The 19,997-nt window shown below is 44.4% G+C and overlaps 1 protein-coding gene across 4 annotated transcripts in view; it reads left to right on the top strand.

Annotated features, from left to right (window-relative positions):
- Nucleotides 1–19,997, top strand: part of GSG1 (germ cell associated 1) — a 179,434-nt gene that overhangs the window by 156,617 nt on the left and 2,820 nt on the right. For 2 of the 4 annotated variants that reach the window (XM_054029865.1, XM_054029856.1), the window contains exons 3-8: nt 5,229–5,335; nt 8,233–8,288; nt 11,246–11,564; nt 14,902–14,949; nt 18,127–18,279; nt 18,716–18,827. In XM_054029865.1, the coding sequence (XP_053885840.1) occupies nt 11,246–11,564; nt 14,902–14,949; nt 18,127–18,279; nt 18,716–18,827 (632 nt within the window). In that variant the 5' untranslated portion in view covers nt 5,229–5,335; nt 8,233–8,288. Of the gene's footprint in view, nt 1–5,228; nt 5,336–8,137; nt 8,207–8,232; nt 8,289–11,245; nt 11,565–14,901; nt 14,950–18,126; nt 18,280–18,715; nt 18,828–19,997 lie in introns of those variants that run through there. The other 2 variants (XM_054029875.1, XM_054029882.1) reach the window with 2 other exon arrangements.

Genomic DNA, 19,997 nt, shown 5'->3' with positions numbered 1-19,997 from the left:
AATGCAACATCACCCTGTGCTTGAGTTTGGACTCAAGCCTACTGCCCCCTCACCCCCTTGCGTCTACACTGTAGTTGTGTTAACTCAGGGCTTGGACCCAGGGTCCCAGGACCCTGCAGGGCTGGAGGGTCCAAATTCAAGTCAAGCTGGGACCCAGGGTCTGAGCCCTATTGCTTTGCAACGTAGATGCAAACCCGCTTGACTTGGGTCCCGGGAGTCAGTTAGAAGTATCCTACAATTCCATGGGACAACTTCCTTAGTCCCCTCTATCCAGCAGTCTGCAATCCCCTCTAGTGAAAATGAAAGCCACACCCCTGCAAGGCGGGCAGTAAAGTTTATCCACAGTGCACCACAATCCTAGGGCTAAAGTGACCACATTTTGGAGAGTTGGGGGGAGGTGCTAGGGACTCTGGGATATGGTTATTTTGACACTGGTATGCGCTTTGCAGTGGGGATGCCAGAGCCCTAGGTTTTAGCACGAGTTACAAAAGTTTTAACATGGAGTTTAAATACAATGTAGATGCTCAAGCCCAAGGTTCCCTAACATGGGTCAGCTGATTCAAGTCCCACTAACCCTGGGCTTACATTGCAGAGTAGACATACCCAGAAAGAACCAGGGGGCTTGTTCTCCTAGGCTGTCTGAGCCCCAGAGCAGGACAGTGACACATTATGCACGCATCACACGCACACATGGTGCTGTGTAAAGAGATAATAATACCCTGACTCTCGCTCTCTTACACACATACACACAGCTGGAAGTGGAGGGAGTGAATGAGAGGAAGGGGGGTTACACAACAGAGACCATTACTATAGCAACCCTCCCCCTCTTCCCTTGGCACAGTGTGAGGAACTATCAGCTGGGTGTTCCCCTTCAATTCTCACACCCAGCCATTCCCAAAGCAGTAGCAGCAGCAGCAGTAGAAAGCCCCTTTTGCCTTGATCTCTGTTTCCCAGCCTATCCACTAACGCCTACTGGCCTTCCTTGTACGTCACCTTCATAGCCTGATCCAACGCTCTTCCCTCCACTTTTGTCCATCTACACTTGAATTCTACTCTTTGGGGGTATTTCTGTCCAGTCTCCTTTCCCTGCCCCCTCTGGACGCTGTCTGCCTTCGGAGTGTTCCAGGAAAGCCGTTAGTACCGGTCGGTCGCAGGAAATGGAGAGGAAGAAACATCCCCCACACACCCATCTCAGCCCCTTCTGCTGCCCGACTAGTTGGGAACTCTAAGGCCTGTTCTCTGCCTCCAGAATTCACAACATGTTCAGTGTGGTACTGGGGTTGCCCTGGCAACAGAATGACTGGCTTTGAGGCAACTCCAGAGTAAACAGAGAGAGAGAGAAATAGAGAGAAGGAGGGAGACGCCCAGCTCCATGACTGTTCCTTGTTCTCACTTTGAGTGGGCCACTCCCTTTCCATGGGGCCTGGTGAAGGCCCCCAGCTCCCTCCCCCTGCACGAGCTTCTGTCCATGTCAGTCATCAGCCCGCGTGAGGCGAGCGCGCCACAGGCTTTGCAGAGGCAGGATCTGCAATTCTCCCAGGGGGCTGGGAAATGGACAGAAAGCCATTCCTGCTCATCGCACTACACACCAATCCTGTTGCTAGGGGGACTCCAAAGCAGGGAGCGGAGGCTTCACAGCTGTGTCTCCTCCCCCAGAAGACAAGGCTGGGGGAAGTTTCCCCAAGCCTCTTTTGGTTAACAGAATTTCCCCTTTATATTAATGGGGGGGGGGGGGTACCAGAGTTACTGCAGCACTGAGCTAGACAGTTCCCAACACACACAATTTATGGGATTCAAACACTGAGGTTCCCCCTCCCTGTCATGTTAACATGCCCCATTGCACTCACAGAGGCAGTTTTCCGGGTTACACTTGGTGCTGTTAAAGGTGCACTTTAATGCCGTGACCCAGCACATGATATTTACCAGACCTGCAGACCATCAATGAGCCGATGACCTCTGAGAGCCACGAAAGAATTACAAGGGATTTAAAATCCTCATTTAAAAAGAAACAAAAACCCAAAACTACAATCCCTGATAATTAACAGATTACATGAGTTAAAATGTGCAGGAATAATATTCAGCACCTTTTGTTTTCAAAGCAAGCATCAGCCGTAACTAATCTTCCTCCATCTCTGCCATCGGGCAATCTATTCTTATTATGTCACTTAAGACCTAAATCTCTGGCCTTGTCTCTTGTTGCACCCTCTGCCTGCTCCACTTTGTCAGTTCTGCCAGCCTCAATGCCTTTTTTTGCCACCGCCTACTGCTCCAGTCTCTGCACCGCTTGCCATGCTGTCTTTTATGCATGAACACCCACAGGTAGGCAGTTTGTAATAACAAAAGGACAATAACACCTCCTCCCACCCCCAAAAAGCTAACTCTACATTACTCTCTCCTCTGAATGTTCTGAGCGTCTTCTGTCAACTCAGAGTCTTTCTTTAAGGTCTAGATCCTGCAAACACTTATGCATGAATGTAACTTTAATAACATGGTTAGTCCCACAGACATCAATGAGTAAAGTTACTCACATGCAGACTGAGCCTTTAGATTTTAAGCAGAGCTGGTCAAAACAAGTTGGATTAAAATTTGATGTGGAAAAATTCAAAATGGTTCATTTCAACTTTCTTGTTTGATTTCAATAACATCAAAACCTTTAGTTTTGATAAGGTAAAAACATTTTATTTCGACTTTTGGTTTTGATTAATTTTGTTTTCACTTTTATATTATATTTAAATTACTTTTCATATTATATACAATATGTATATATATTACTTGTATATTACAATGTTTCAACAACATGTAAATGAAACACTTCTATGGTTTTGAATCAAAAGTTTTCAGCATTTTTGTTCTGTGGAAAATGGTGGCTTTTCAGTCTGATTTGGAATGAAAAAATTTGAAATGTAAGAATTCTCCAACTTGTGGAAATTCTGTTTTCTGGCCAACTCTAATTTTAAGCCCTTTGTACCAGAGACAATCTTTACCTTTGTGTTTTGTACATCAGTGAGCACACTGTCCACGCTAATCTGTAATAAATAAATAATATTAATTTTGAAGACAGCATAACCAGAGGCAGAGATTAAATCCCGATCCTGCAATGAACTCCACAGGGATGACTTTTGCTCCTAAGAAGAGCCTGTTTGACTTCATTGAGGCTCCATGTGCAATGGGGTCAGCCCACACAGATCTCATTTAAGATTGGGTGTAAATTACTTAGCCACTACCATAGAGTCAGTGTCAGAACCGGGAGCAGAACTCAGGAATTTGGGTTCCCTGCTATACCATTAGCTCACACTAAGCATCTCTAATAAAATGCCTTTATTTGTGGCATTTAAAATAAAATATTTAAAATCATTTTGTTGCATGTCACGTGCCAAGTTTAGGGTTCTGTATCTCCTCTGGCACAGATGATGACAGGCATAAGAAGTTCCATTGGTTGGAAACTGAAGCTGGACAAATTCAGACTAGAAAGAAGGCACAAAGTTTTGATAGGTGAGGGTAATTAATCATTGGAACAAAAAGAACAGGAGTACTTGTGGCACCTTAGAGACTAACAAATTTATTAGAGCATAAACTTTCGTGGACTACAGCCCACTTCTTCAGAACAAGTTACCAAGGACGTGGTGGATTCTCCATCACCTGCAGTCCTTTTAAGTCAAGACCGGATGTCTTTCTAAAATATCTGCTATAGCTCAAACAGAAATTATAAGCTTGATTCAGAAATTAATGGCTGATGTTCTATGGTCCGTGTTATGCAGTAGGTCAGATTAGATTATCATAGTTGTCCCTTCTGGTTTTAAAATCATCTATGAATCTATGACAGTTCTTTGCTCTGTTTAGGTGTTCGTGAGGATATTTATTCTTAGAAGGGATCCCATAATAGGTATAACTAAAACTATCAACAATTAATTTTAAGAGCATTTCTAAATGCAAAGAGAGACATTCTGCAAAAGTGGAAATCCTGCAGCTTCTGTGACATATTACACAATGCATGAATTGGCAAGCTTAGAAAGAATTAACCCATCAACAAAATGACAAATGAGGTACATTTCAAGGCAGCTGGACACATTTCCTGGAGATTCATGACTGATGAATGCTTAATGAAAGAAAAAGAATAGTTGCATGTTTCCACTCTTTCATACTTGCCATTTTGGGTATTGTCCCCAAAGAGCTGATGGAGATAAATGCTTACTTTACCTAATCTAATCTGTCTGTCTATGGGCTTGTATGGCCCACACCACTGTAGTATCCGAATGCCTTGCTCACACAAGCAAGCTCTGAATCTTATTTAATATAACTATAGAGCTATAGACACTGTTTTTTTCCTTTTCCTATATATTATATGTTGGCCTAAATTTTTAGAAGTGACTAGTGATTTGGGGTTCCTCGATTTTTGGGTGCCCAATCTGAGCCACATTAAAGGGGCCCGATTTGAAGAAGGCACTCTACACTTTGTGTAAATTGAGATCCCTTAAGGTATCTTAAGTTGGGCATCTAGAACTCAAGGCAAAAACATGCCTAGTGAATTCTGAACATTTAGACTGCTGCATTTAATTTTCCTTTGTTTCCTGTAACCTTGTGTGCTTCTTAAATAGGTCAAAATCATAAAGATATAAATGAAGAAAAAACAATTCCCCTGCAAACAGAACCTTTTCCAGAAGACATGCAGGAACTTAAAATCAAGTCTTAAGAGGCGAAAAGCTTGTTTATTCACCTTTAAAATATATTTGTAATGTGTAAACAATGTATATTCAACACGTATATTCTGTTAGTGAGCTTGTGTCCCTAACAGTATAACCAATTTTAATGGTTTTAAACAAAAATTCATCTTTAAATGGATTTAGAATCCGAACATATGCCTAACTAGTTCATTGCAAAGTAAGAGTTAATTCATACATACAAACAGCTAAATAAAGGTTTCAATCTGAGTAGAATTATTTAGGGCTCAGGGAGAAATCTGGCATTTGCAGTCTGTCACTGGTTTTGAAAAGTCCGGCTCTAATGTCACCACCACCCGCAGATATCCGCTGTGTATGTATTACTAAGGGAGGAGACCACTTCTCTGGCCTTTATTCATATAAAAGCAGAAGAAGGAGCTATAGGTAGAAGGTAATACAGAGGTGTAATGTCTGAGGAGCTTGGAGAATGGTTTGTGGGTATGAGTGTGTCTATGTAAGTTTAGCTGAGTGAACATGCGTGTTTTTGTTGATATTGCCATTTTCCCCCAGGGCAACTGAAGAATCCATGTCAGACCGTCGCATGACCCCTCACTTGCCCATCAGAAGAGAACTCCATACAGGGCTATGAAGAGCCATGTACCTCTTGAGATCCACTGGTTGAGTATCACTGACTTAGGGTGCTATCCAGTTTGATGCTCAGCACCCTCAAATCCCACTGTAGTCCTTGGACACTGAGGGTGCTCACCTCCTTGCAGGATTTGACCCTGAATGTGTATGTGCGATGAGGCCAAGCTAAAAATGCTGTGGGAAATTTAACTTTTAAAATACCTGACTTTTGTATATGAAAAATCTCCTCAAAGATGTTGCATTAATATTGTGTCTTGCATTGAAGTCAAAGTGCTTCATGTGTTGACTTCACTAGGCAAAGGAAACTTTTAAAATGGTCAGTGGTGTGAAGCTGCAGATACCCAGAGGAGAAAACTGGAAGAAACAAGTATCAGAGGGGTAGCCGTGTTAGTCTGTATCCACAAAAACAACAAGGAGTCCGGCGGCACCTTAAAGACTAACAGATTTATTTGGGCATAAGCTTTCGTGGGTAAAAAACCCACTACCCAGAAAAGCTTATGCCCAAAAAAATCTGTTAGTCTTTAAGATACCACCGGACTCCTCATTGTTTTTGTGGAAGAAACAGTGCTCCCCGCAGCATGCTAAGGCAGCAGAATTGTTTAGGATGTCTGGGAGGGTATTTCTAGTAGCAATGGCATGAAATTGAGCTAAGGAGATTTTAAGTAGAATATCAGGAAATATTTTCCAATGTTGAAATCTACTTGATGGTGGAATAATCTCCGGATGGAAACCTCATTGCTTGAGATATTTGAAATGAGACTTGGCGAAGCATTGGAAAATACTGTACAGGGCGCAATCCGGCATTAGCCAAAAGATGGAGCAGGTGACCTATTAGATCTTTGCCACTGATAATTTTCATGGTTTTATAATTCTTTGGGGCTTAGCTGATAGAGATAAGCACCTTAGAAAAACCTAACACAGAAAAAAAGAGAGAGACTCAGAAAGAGAATTTGTTCTTTGAGAGAAGACAGAACAAAAAAGGGAGAGAAGATGGATATAAACTGGGATGTTGCTTCCCAGATACATGTGATACAAGTTAGAGCAGCAAGTGAGAAAAGAGTGAGGAAAAGTTGCCACCTGGTGGTAGGATAAATTCTGCCGCCATCAAAAACACTAACGGCCAGATTTTTAAAGCTGTTTAGGCACCTAAATACTTTCAAAATTCTGGCCCTTAAGTCCAGTATTTTTAAACATGGGCACCTAAAGGTATACACCTAAAATCCATATCTAGACACATAAATTAGAACTCACTTCCACAATAGAGTTAAACATGTATCCAATTTTAAGCATGTGAGTTATTCCATGTACTATAATGGGACTACTAACATGCTAAAAGTTAGGTGCATGCTCCAGAGTTGACTCAGGGCCTGCAAGAGGATTTTCAGAGGGGCTGAACACCTCTCAGACTCGCCCTCTCTGAAAATCAGGCCACTTTTATTTAGGTCTGTAAATATGGATTTAGACGCCAAACTTTACATACTCCCATTTGAATGTTTTGGCCTATGGAAAGAATTGCCTCTCTCACTAGAAGAAGACTCCTAACTAATATTATATATGGGCCTCACCCTCTTCACTCAGACAGAGGAATCTGTATTCAACACAACTCAATAATTAATATAAGGATCTGGGGACAGTGGTTGTGGTGTCCAAACATTCAGTACTGCTGCCAATTAACCTCAGAAAGAAATATATACATAAGAGTAGCCTATGCAATAGCTAGGACTAAAGTGATCTAAGGGCTATCAGTCCTCCTGCTTCAAGATATAATTGATCAGGAGGAAATTATGCTATTGACCATGTAGGGGCATTTGTGAGGCATTTTCATTAATGTCAGTGTGGTACTTTGGAGGTGGAATGTGCTATACAAGTGCCAAATATTATTTTATATCTACCTCTCAAGCATCTAGCAATGGGATTTATAAGAACCAGGACCCCTGACTAGATAGACCATTGCTTTGTTTGGTATGACAAGAGGCAGGAGAGTAGGCTAGCTACACACACAATCCATTCTGATAACTCCGAACAACACTGGAAGACTCGCCCACTCTGTACAAGGACTCCTCCTGGCCCCAGATAGGCAGGTGTGCATGGAATGCCTTACGGGCACTTTTCTGTAATGAAGTTCTAACTTAAAACAAGTTCCTTGCGTCATAGTGAGAGCTCCCCTATGCCCTTTAGTGGCTGTCTGACATATTTGTCCTGCCGTCCAGTTATTTCTTTTTCATTAAAATTTGAAGAGGTTGTGAGAGGTGCTGGATTGATGTCCCTTGGCGTCTCAAATCTTCCATACTCAGAACGGCTGCCCTTTCCTTTTCACATGCCTCAGTTCTGCCAAGGAGAATACATCTCTAAGGATCAAGGGAGCTCAGCCTCCATGGCCCATTCAGTCCCTTGCCACTCTGTTGTGATTGCCAACAATGGGACCAGCTAGTGCCAATGGTGGTTGTAGTTTTTTTGGGCTGCTAGGCATTAGTCTGAGAAACTCCGACTCATTTTGGACAGGCTACCAAACGTCCATCAGATGGGAGTAATTGGAGTCTCCTCTGTATTATATTGAAACTTTTTCCTCAGTGAATGCAGGTCACTCTTTGCGCTTAATCCCAGCCTGCAACACCAATCTCTTCCCGTATAATCTCCCAGAACAGCTGTGCCATGATTGCATTGTGGATTATAAAACAGCTCAAAACAGCTGCTGGCTGGAAGGGAGAGCATTTAATAATCACAGGGTGTTGGGGGGCTGGATGGGGTTGGGAGGAGATGAAGGAGAAAGAGCTTTGGAAGCAGTTTGTTTTCTTGAACGATCTAGTTGGTAGATGCAGGAGAGAGCAAGGCAAAGAGTGAGTCGTACAGCTGTGCCGTCCACAAACTAAACAACAGCACGTAAAAGACCCACCAGCAAGGTAAATTCTACTCTCCTTTATTTCAGGAGGTTAGCTGCAGAGGCTTTCCAGATGCCAGAAGTTGTCTGACCAGTTACTGGCTGTAAGTGCTTGGCTTTCGTAGAAGGAAACTTTTCCGGGTGTGTTTGTCTAAGGAAGTAATTCAGGTTGCCTTCTCACTTTCCTAACCAATGTCCTCTCTCTCCGCTCTTCTACATCCTCCTGGCACCACCATTTTCTGCCCCTTCTTCTTCCCTTTGCCCCAGTCCTAAGGTATTTAGAAAATTATGCAGATTCTAAGATACTGACACAAATACAGCTGTACAGAATTTTTTTCTCGTGGAAAATTTAGGTGAAAATCAAAAAAATTGTGTTTGACAAAATTTTAGTAATAACAATTGATGCTAAATCCCTTTTTAGCGAGTGCAAACAGAATAATTTTGACCAAAAAAATGCTGAAAAATGGAAAACTGTTTTCAGTGGAAAATTTTCAGTTTTCAGGTTTTCTGCTTTCAGATGAAAAGCTGGATATTTTTGAGGAAAGCAGACACTTTCCACAAAAAAACTGTTTTCTTGACAATCTTATCTTCATCAGAAAAAAGTGTTATTGGAAACTTTTCCCACCAGCCCTGGCCATAACCCCTTAACTAATACTGTGCAGGTGGCAATCATCTGCTTCCTGGACATGGTAAGGTCAAACATGCCTTCAGATTAGAGATTGAATGAGTAACTCTGTAGTGTTGACAACACCTTTTCCAGTGTAATTGAACAGCGAGGTTGCTGAGTAATTGTCACTGGAGTGGCTCACAGGAAACAGAAGCCTGAGCAATAGACTTTGAAGGGAGAAGGAAGGGCATTCTCAGTAGTTTCTTACCTTTGCTCAATGCATTCTACTTGGGCACACAGTGTTTTGAGGGTAGGGTGACCAGATGTCCCAATTTTATAGGGACAGTCCTGATTTTTGGGTCTTTTTCATATATAGGCTCCTATTACCCCCCACCCCTGTCCTGATTTTTCACACTTGCTATCTGGTCACGCTATTTGAGGCTAGGTCTACACTTACGGCAGTATATAGAGTACGGACTTTGCACACCTCCTACCACAGGTATACACAGCAGTGTAGATGACAAGGCACTGTTTAGGTGTATAAAGACATGCCAGAACCTTAGGGTATGTACTCCACACAGTCTCTCTATGCCCAGGCAGTGCCTCCCACGTCTACACTGTAGTGTCCTGCTGCCTCAATGCAGCCCTTCCCCACCACAGGGAAAAACTCTGGCCCAGGGGAAAGGCTCTGGCAGGTGGGAGGCTCCTTGCTGCTGAAGCCTTTCCCCACTGCTCCAATCCCTCCAGGTCTTTCACTGCCTTGTGTAGCTACAAACTGCAGTGTGGATGCAGCCTGGTTTTCACTGCAGCCTGCAGCTATGCAGACCCTGCATGCTGCCATCAGTGTAGACAAGGCCTTGTGTGTGATGCAAGACTAGTCAATCCTACTCCCACCCAAGAGGGAAAGTTGCTCCATCTCAGGCACTGTCCTTTACTGATCAGCTTTCTGGTTAACAAAGCAGGGGTTGTGGCCTCTGTGGGCCATGTCCTTGTAATTTATCACGAGTGAAGCAGCATTCCGTCTCACATATTATTTATTTTTGGTTGTGCCCAGATGGGCCAGGTGTTTCCCAAACATTGAAAAGGGGGTGGTCCCTGCTTTGGGGAGCTCGCAGCGTAAAGGCAGACAGACAAGCAGACAGAGGTATGGGGAAAGGGAACAGCGGGAGGCAATTTATATTCCATCAACTCTATCCATGGTGAGCAGCACAGCTGAACTAGGGCTTTAGGAGAATCTTAAATATGGAAAGGTAGGAGCCACGCCAATGAACTCAGCAAGGTTGTACCATGCGTTGGGGGTGCCTCATGGAAGAAGGCACTGAAACGATTACATGAGAAGCTGGCAGATGGACAGATAACATCTAAATGCTCTAGGGAGTGTTTTGCTGAGAGACCTCAAGAGAAAACCCCAGGGTTCTAGGGGAAGTGGTGTGAGTTATTCAGCAGGGGTACTCTTCCCTCAGAGTGAGAAGTGGCCAGTGCCCTGGTATACTAAGATGCTGTTGGAGTTGCTGGCTTTCAAATGAACTGTAACATGGAGGCTTTTATTGTCATTTAAGATCTTCATTACACTTTTTGCAAGAGCAGGGGTATTGCCATTCCAGTGCCGCACTATTCTGATCTAAGGGCTGGTAGCTTCCTGTGTGGGAAGGGCTGTCTAGTGGGGAGTCAGGCTGGGGAGTCAGGATTCCTAGGTTCTCTTCCTAAGTCTCTGATCTGGTGTGTGACCTTGGTTAATTCATGTAACTGTTCTCTGCCTCAGTTTCCCTATCTGCAAAATGACTATAATCATGTTTACCTCTCACAATGTGGGACTAAATTAATTAACCATATTTGAAAAAAAATGCTTTGCAACCCTTCAATAAAATGTGCTATGGCATTGCAAATTTGCATTTTATTGGGATACAATAGTCTTCTTCACTTCCTGTTCAAAGCTGTTGCATGGTGTTTCTGGGAGTTGTTTAACTGCTGCGGCATGCCACCTCAGAGGTGCTTGTATTTCATGGCCCTGATCATTTCATCAGTTTTCTGCACACAGCTTTCTCTGAAGAGAGAAACTCCACTCACTCTGTCACTGAAGGATTATTCCCTACAGTATATTCTCCAGTTCCTTTGTTCAGTCCAATTTTAAATGGATGAAGCAACCACTTCCCGCAAGTGACTATTCCACAGTCTAAGGGATCATGCTGTCAGGAAACGGTTTCTCGTTCCTGAGTGAGGTAATAAGATGCCCTGAGGATGGCAGACTGTCCTGTTTCTCCTCCTTGCCCTCACACGCACACACATTTTGGTGGGATACGACACAGGTCCAACTACTCAAAGGTGTTTAGGTTCTGACTCCCAGTGAAATCAGTGGAAGTGAGAAGCCTACATACCGGTGAGGGTCTGGGACATTGTGCACAGTAAGAGAGATGCATGGCTGGTATGTGAGTCCGTCATGTTTGTTTGTTGCAGATGGAACTGCTGAAGATCCTGCCTTGGCGTCGTGCTGTCTTGGCAGTTGTCCTGAATCTGCTGGCTCTCAGCCTCTCTACCACAGCCTTGCTTGGCAGCTACTGGTGTGTTGGGACCCAGAAGGTGCCCAAGCCTTTGTGTGGAAAGGGCAAAGCCACCAAGTGCATCGGTGTGCACGTGTCCGCAGACGGAGGTGCTAGCAATTCTTCATCCCAGGACGTAGTGCACTACAGCTGGGAGACCGGGGACGACCGCTTTGCCTTCCGATACTTCCACACTGGCATGTGGCTTTCCTGTGAGGAGAACATGGAAGGGCCAGGTAGCATCTCCATCAAGGCAGCCTCAGCCTCATTCTTATTACAGCAAAATGTCTTTAGTGTCAATGATAGGTGCCAGGCAGACAACACTAGGGAAAGGTGCCTTCTCCATACCTGCAGAACGGATAGAGTTGGGGCAGTGGCAGTGCCCGCTTCCCACACATACCCACACACCACACCACCATACTTCATCCCTCAGTGAGGGGAATGATGTGTGGGAGTTGATTGGGTCTTGGAGACAAGATGAGACTGCTAACAAAAGGCACCTTAGTGCTATTTGTGGTGGGGGGTGGTTTTGTAATGTTCACATCGGTCCCAGCATGAACTGGAGTAACACCCTTCCTCCCCCTCCCCCCCCCCAGTTCATGTCATGTTCAGTAGGGGATGGAGCCTGTGCGGTGAGAGACAGGGTGATGGGTTTATGCAGTGCTGACAACTGTCGCCATTTTCATTGCAAGTACCATGACAGGAGGTGTTTTTCTTAAAGCCCTAGGCCCTGGAGTCCTGTGAATAAGAGAGAATTTCAACTGTCATTTTAAAAAACTACACCCCCCCCTCCAAAGTTTCTCTCCCTCAGAGTTGTGGAGAAAAGCTTGCAAACCTGAACCCCCAAAGTGCAAATGACAGAAGGAGTATGAACAAGAGGCTTATCTTTAGAAGCTCGTGGTTTGGGGTGGGACGACACATTCATGCTTTTTGAACGCTTGGCACCGGCAATACGCTTCATGCCACCTTTGTGCCAACCAAATTCTGCCTGTGCTGGGGGGCTGGTGTGGCCCCCAGTGCAATTTAGACTGGTGGTGCTGGTCTAATTTATGACAACCTTACCCAGGCTGCCTATGGACTGCTCCGCAGCCCAGAGCCCTTTGAACATGCCTCCTATCACCCCAACTTGCTTACCCCCACCCCTGCCTCAACTCCTGTGCTGTGGCTTTCGTCAGCCCCATGTCACACGTGCTCTGGGGGAATTCTCCCCAAGCCAATCTTTATAGCCTGGCATATGTGGGTCAGAACTAGCTCCAAAGGCAGCAAACAGCTAGGTTGAAACTCATAAAACAGAAATGAAAGGCGTTTTAGCCCATCCCCATTCCTCTGTGCCAGCCAACATTCCCCCTTCCTCAAAGGCACTCACAATGGAACCTATCAGTTCAAGAAGGCATTCTGTGCACTATTGCTCCTTCTGCGATCCACTAGGATCAGCGCTTGAAAACAGAGAGGTTACAAATTAAAAGCAGGACAATAAAAAAAAAAAAGCTTCTGTCACTCTCAGGTCTTGCTGAGAGGACTGGTTTGTTCTTGGCATTGTCAGGAATGGTTCAGAACAGGGTGCGCTTAGGTGGGTATGCTTAAAGCTGTAATTACTTTCCATGGCAATAGCGGGTATGATCTGGGAAAGAGACTGCATCATTCGACTGAGTTCAAGGTGTTTTCAGAGATGTAATGGGCCTCTTGGCAATACTGGAATAACAGTGAGGCATGAAGGGAAGGAGATCTGATAGATTTGGATTTTAGTAATGCATTTGGCACCATTTTTCATGAAATCAGACTCAAAATTAATTCAGACTGGCTTGCATATAGCCCCTGTTATGTGTTTTGACAGTAGGTTGAAGGACCAGAAACAAAGGATTATGATCAGCTGCAAAGTATTGAATTTTGGGAAGGTGTCTCATGGGGCCACTGCACAGCTCAGCATTAGGGTCAGTGTTGTTAATAACTTCATTAAAGTCTAGATGAGGTAGTGAACAGTGAGTTAATGAAATCTGCAAATGGTACTGAGCTGGAAGGAATCCTGAACACCACTGAGAGGAAAGATATAATACAAGGGGTTTACAGAGATTAGAATTGTGGGCAGAAAATAACAAGATAAGATTCATCTGGAGAAAAAAGGCAAGTTAATATATATGGGGGGAAATAATCTGCCCAGGGGAGATTCAGTGGGAAAGAGAACTCTGGCAAGCCATCATGCTAAAAGAGACTTTTAGGGATTATAATGGATGTGAAGATTAGACAAAAGTTTGCACTGGGATATGGAGGCCAAAGCAATTTTGGATTGTATATGCCTAAGAGTAGGGAAGTGATAGTGATTCTGTACTGAGGGGAGAGTCAGAGTTTCCTTTGGAGAAGGGGTGTCCTGTTCTTAAGAGAAGGTACATCCTTCATTGGGAAGGAGCTGTGAGCTACTTTCTGCAGGACCAGTGGCAAGTGAAAATTCCATGTCCTAAGTGGGAGCTGGCTCTTCCGGTGCCTGTTACATGAGCTCCTTAGCAGAGGCTGGAATCAACCTGTTGAATGCAGCTGAGATTATAACTGGCATGAGGGCCCTGGTGGAGTTTAGGCTCCTTCATAGGTGCAGCAGAGACTGGATACAACTCTGGGTATTTTTAAAATCTTGGCCAATTAATGAGAACATAATACATTTTACAGACAAGTCAATGCTCGTCTTTCTGCCATTGTCAATAAGCAATGGCTTAGCTTAGTTTGGTGCCTAGGGTATTCTGGCCTGTGTGTGTTGAGTGGATTGGACGGCAGTTGATAAGTGGCCTGGAGCAATGTCTCTGACTCACATCAGAAAGTTATATATGAAAATTATAATGGAGTTTCTAGTCTATATATAGGAAGTGGATGGGGTAGATTAGAATTCCATGTCTCATAGTGAAAAAAGGTTGATGGAGTTTCTATGGAGATTAGGATATATATTGTGGTTTTCTTAGGATAGTGGAAGTCGGAGTGAGACAAGAGGCACCTCTCTGGATTGTTTATGGGGAGTAAGAGAAAAAGAGTTGGTGTGTTTGCAAATAACAGGCAGGCAAATAGAGCACGGGCCATGTGATGAGTTTGAGGGTTTGTAGCCGATACTGGAAAATCATGAAATAGAAGAGTGGGGTGGAAGAAAGTTTATGATCTCCAAGCTGAAACTGGGAGGGGTGGAGTTATAGAGTTAAAGCAGCTTGCGGAACTTCTATGACAGCAAAGGAGCATTTTATCTCATCACAGCTTTCTTTTAATGTTTTGAATTTATAGCTATTTACTTATACTCAGCTGTATTAAATTTTTTGTGAATGGGAATGTATACCAGCTTTCTCATAAGAGCCCCATCTGCACTAGACAGACAGACCACTGTCCTTCTTTCCCTATCTTTCCGCACTGGACTCCCACAACAGATCAAAGCAACCATCTCTTTGGTCAGAAAGACAGCAGACTCTAGAAGGCCTTAAGATAGGTAGAGCCTGCAAGCTTGAGAAATGAAAGAGGCAATTAAGGTGGAATTTTTTCTCCTCCATCCTCCCCTACCATCTTTTGAGAATCCATAATCTGAGCTTGATTGTGTTTGTATTTCAGATGAGAAATGTCGTAGCTTCATTGAGCTTTCACCCCCTGCAGAGAGAGGTAAGAATGAGTCTCTTCTTTTTCTCACTAGAGTTGCCCAATGCACCTTCTAGAGATTGGGGAACTTCAGCAGGTTGAGAGGGTGTTGTAGGCACCTAATCCTTGCCTACTGAAGTCAAAGTATTGAGGATTTCACCCCAAATGTTTATCCAAAACATCTGGCATCAGCCCCTAAAAGCTAGAAAGCTCAACCTTCCTCACATAATTTCTGGTACTTCCTGCTGTCAGCCCAACTGTCAATGTGACAAAGACAGCTTTTTTGCTGTGTTTCAGCATGTCCAATCTTGGTCATAACCCGGAATGCACACAAGCAGTCAATGTAAGTGATAAATAGTAACACAGCTGTACCATCAACTTGACATATGATCTTGGACAAGTCACTTCTGTCAGAAAGTTGAAACATGGCCACCATTTTGGGTGCTTTAGTTTTTGGGTCCCAACCTGAGACACCAGAGTTCTGAATTTCAGTCATTCTGAGCATCCATTACCTCAGCTGAATAGGAGCTGTGGGTGATCAGAACATCTGTAAATTAGACCCTAAGGGTGAAATCTTAGCCGCACTGAAGCCAATGGCAAAACTTCCATTGACTTCAGAGAAGCCAGGATTTCATCCTATGTGTTTGTTTGGCCACTATTTTGGGGCATCCACTTTTGAAAATGTTGGCCCTACTTACTCTTTAAAATGGTGCTAATAATGAATACCCCACCTTTGTAATGCACCTTGAAATCTACAGAAGAGAAATGAAGAATATGTGAGCAAAGAATTCTTAGTATTAACAAGCTACTCTCCCAGAAGCATGCATGAAACCTGCTTTCGTTCTTAGTTTGAGTCAGAAATCTCTACTGTAGGTGTCAAAATCTAAACCACACAGACAGGGCCTGTGGCCAGATTTCCGTGGGCTGCTGTTCAGAGCAGTTTGCCGTGTGTTAGGATCTGTGCAAGGGAGGGGAGTTTTGTGTTTTGTTGTAGAGGGATTGAGTTCTGGTGGAGGTCAGGGAGGGGGTAAGATGCTGTTTCATTTTATCTTTATTCTAGCAACTTGTGTCAGCGGCACTCAGACCCTGGGATATGTAGCCTGTTATATTAATATATAAATCTAAATAAATAATAGAGTGCCCTGTTCTCCTTGGGAATAACAAATCTGTTTTTTTACTGATGGCACTTGTTAGTTAAAAACTGACCTGTAGTCACAATGGGAGCTATTTCTACAGGGTAACTTAAATGTTTGTGCTTTGCCTATCCCCCAACCAACTTAGCATGGATACATTATTCAAGCACAAGGTCATCTTCCTAGTCTTTTTGTATTAATTAGTTTTAACAGAGTAGCATGTGTTATCCATGATAAACTACTAGGCTCAATCCTTCCTCACAATAGGATTCCCTTCTGCTCTAAAGGAACAGGCAGAAAGCTTGTTGTATTTAAATGACAGTTATTAATTATTCTAACAGGTAGAACTACAGGCTAAGTCAACTCAACAACAGATGGACCAAAACCAGGAGTGGGAATTACTTGTGAACTTACAGAATGGAAAATTATATCCAGAAACAGTTATGGAAGAACTTAGTATAACTAGATGCTTTCTGCTCCTTATCAGAACCTGAACTGTAGAATAGGGAGAATAGTCTCCAAGCTCACCTTGAACTCTTCCTGCATTGGGTCTATATGGCTTATTTGGAGACAACCCAGAGATCACTTTTCCTTCACTGGAGGAGTAGCAGGGAGGAGCTGGGCAACTGGAGTCTTGAGCCCTCCTTAGCGCGAGGCTTACAAGGCAGTTCAGTCTTTCCCCATACAATCACCTTCCACCAGCTCCAGGGAGTTGGCACTCACGTTCTTAGCTCAAAGCCAGACTCCTGATGCATAGGAGCTCAGCTTCTGTGCTCAAAGGCAATCATGTTCGAGCCTTGTTATTTAGTCAAGGCTGAAAGAAGCTTCTGGAACTGGCATCCCTGGTCTCCCAGATGCCACTGTGAAGTCACCTGTCAAGACACTGTGATGTCACCTGCTAAGATTCCAAACTCCATCACAGTCCAAACTAATTGCTAATTGCACAGGGGATGAAACAGGACTCCCGAATGTTTGATTTTCAAATGGTCTTGTACAGATCCCAATTAGTATCCATAATATTTTATATAATTGGAGTAGCTTAGAACATCCTGTAGGAAAGCAGAATAATGTCTATGGAAGTTAGTGTAGCGTACAGTGTATCTCCTATTTAATACAATAGCCACATCTGTTGTTATTATATAGTACAATATAAAATTAGAGATGGGGTGCCAAATCTTGGCTGCATTCCATCCCCTTTTCACTTCAGGAAAACAACTGGTCCTCCCTACCTGGAAATGGGTAAAGTGGGGAGAGAGTGAGGGGAGGGGACTCCTTGGGTGGCATAGGGCTAGGGTGACCAGACAGCAAGTGTGAAAAATCAGGACAGGGGGTGGGGGGTAATAGGAGCCTATATAAGAGAGACCCCCAAAATCGGGATTGTCCCTATAAAATTGGGACATCTGGTCACCCTACATAGGGCTGGCATAAGGGCTCTATGTTGCATTCTTCCCTATAGCTCCTGGCATAGGGTCATGCCAGAGGTGGGTATGTTGGGAGAAGGAGGGAGTGTAGCTGAAATTCACTGGACTCTGGCTAATTTGAGCTATTGGACAGTCCTAAAGCCACCTTCCCCCTCCCTTGCAGTGAAAGGTACAGCTCAATTTCAGGGCTAGGGTGTCTATTAGTAGTAATGGTGGTTAGAGCAGGGGACTAGGAGATAGGCGATCCCAGAACAGAGATGTTACAGGACCCCTGTGTATAAGGTCATCTCCTGACTTTTCTGAGTCTACTCAACTGCCCTAGATGTACCTGTGTAGAGGATCCACACAAGACCTATGTATATCATTTAAACCCTAATTCGAAGGCTTTCGTGGTATATACATCCTCTTCAGGCCATCTGCACAGGGGTGAATGTCGTCCCTGCAGAATAGCCACATTCTTTTTAGCCGATGTTTGTATTCATTCTGCATTACTCAGCGGGCTGTGGAGAATGTCTGGAGTCTGCTCTCTCTCCCCAGTTTATGGTGGGGATCCTTTGGGGGGGTCAGGGTCGGGAGGGCTGTGGCAGGTCATGACCCTATTTTGTGCGGACTCTGAGAGGTCTCTTCTTTCCTCTGGTTCATGGCAGGAATCCTGTGGCTGTCGTTGGGGTCGGAGATGGTCTACATCAGTTTGCTGCTCATTAGTTTCATCCTGCTGCTGATAGAAATGCTGTACACTGGGAATCCGGTCTGCGGGCTGAAGCTCAATGCCTTCGCTGCTGTTTCCTCTGTGCTGTCTGGTTGGTGCCCCAATGCAGGCATGGGGTCATGAAGGCATTCTTGGGTGGCAGCATGAGTGGCCCAGGGCAGGGAGTGAAACTCATCAAGGAAAGGGTTCAAGAAGTCCTTCAGGGAAGAAAGTGCTGCCAAGACCTCACACATTCATTAGCCTCAGTGTGTCAATCGGGGGGCAGAAGGGGAAAGGGGCCATGGAGAGAATGTGGTAGTGAGAGAGAGAAGGAAATGGGCAGAGCTGGGGAGAATAATGGGGAATCAGAGGAGAGACGATTACACAGGGTTGGGGAACAGGGCCCAAGGGTGGAGATCACTTAGCTGCTGAACCTGCTGAGTGGAAGGATGAATTTGGTTCTAAGCCTTAGTTCCTAGACAGAAGAACAAATCAGCTGGCCCTGGCCTCCACTGTGACAATTTTGCCTTCCTGTCCTCTTGCTTTAGGCCTGCTGGGGATGGTGGCTCACATGATGTACTCACAAGTCTTCCAAGCGACTGTCAATCTGGGGCCAGAGGACTGGAGACCGCACTCGTGGGACTATGGCTGGGCTTTCTAGTACGTGAACTGTGAGGCTCTCCACATCCCTATGACTGTAGGCTTCAGTCACAGTCCACCTTTCCAGCACCCTCCTACTTAGCCCGGAAGACAGCCCCAGTATGGCTTCCCCAGTGCTGCTTCTCTGTGATCCTTAGGTGTTTGCCTCAACCCTTGCCTCACATGGTTAACGTAATAGATCTGGGATGGAGGATGACTAGCTAGGTCACATCCTGTCCACTCCCCTGACTCAATGCAGGATTGCTCCCTGAAACATATATTCCCCAGAGTTTTGTCCAGTCCAATTTTGATTGAACCAAGATATGGAGCTTCCACCCCTTACCTTGAGAAACTATCCTACAGTTTAATAGACCTCCCTATTTCAACCTGATCTATCAGGAAAGTTAACAAAAAACGTGTTAGTCTTGAGAAGTGAAGACTGAGAGGGGACCTGATAACAGCCTTTAAATATGTAAAGTGGTCAGTTGTTCTCCGTGTCCACTGAATGTAGGCCAAGAAGTAATGGGCTTAATCTGCAGCAGGGGAAATTTAGGTTAGATATTAGGAAAAGCTTTCTAACTCTCAGGGTAGTTAAATACTGGAATAGGCTACCAAGGGTGGTCATGGATTTCCCACCACTGGAGGTTTGTAAGAACAGGTTACATGAACACCTGTCTAGGTCTGTCTAGGTTTACATGGCTCTCCCTCAATGCAGGGGCTGGACTGGATGATCTCTTGAGGTCTCGTTCAGCCCTACATTTCATTTCTATGATTACCAAATATCTCCTGGTATTAAGCCTAAATTGTCCTTTTAGGAAAGGAAAAGAACACTGTCCACCTGAGACTGCCAGGGGAATGAACAGAAACTAAATGTAATTATGCAAACTGACGTTTGGCCAGGAACTGGCTGGCTTCCAAAAGGTGCCATGGGGCCTTTAACGACCGTATTGTGAAGGTCTCTCTTTTACATGTATTTATATCTAAGGCTATGTCTATGCTACGAGGTAGAGGTATGATTCCCCTGCTCATGTACGCATAGTCGCTCTAGCTCAATGAGAACTAGTGCGAGTATAAATAGCAGTGTAGCCGTGGTAGTACTGGTATCTGTAGTAGAGGCAGGCTTGAGCTGTGCGTACAGACCCACCTGAAACCGGTGGGTATGTACTCAGCACAGTTCAGTCACGCCTCTGT

The sequence above is a fragment of the Malaclemys terrapin genome, chromosome 1 (genome assembly GCF_027887155.1).
Source record: "Malaclemys terrapin pileata isolate rMalTer1 chromosome 1, rMalTer1.hap1, whole genome shotgun sequence".
NCBI classification, from domain to species: domain Eukaryota; kingdom Metazoa; phylum Chordata; order Testudines; family Emydidae; genus Malaclemys; species Malaclemys terrapin.
The sequence above is the reverse complement of the archived record's forward strand: the minus strand, read 5'-3'. Positions and strand labels throughout refer to the sequence as shown.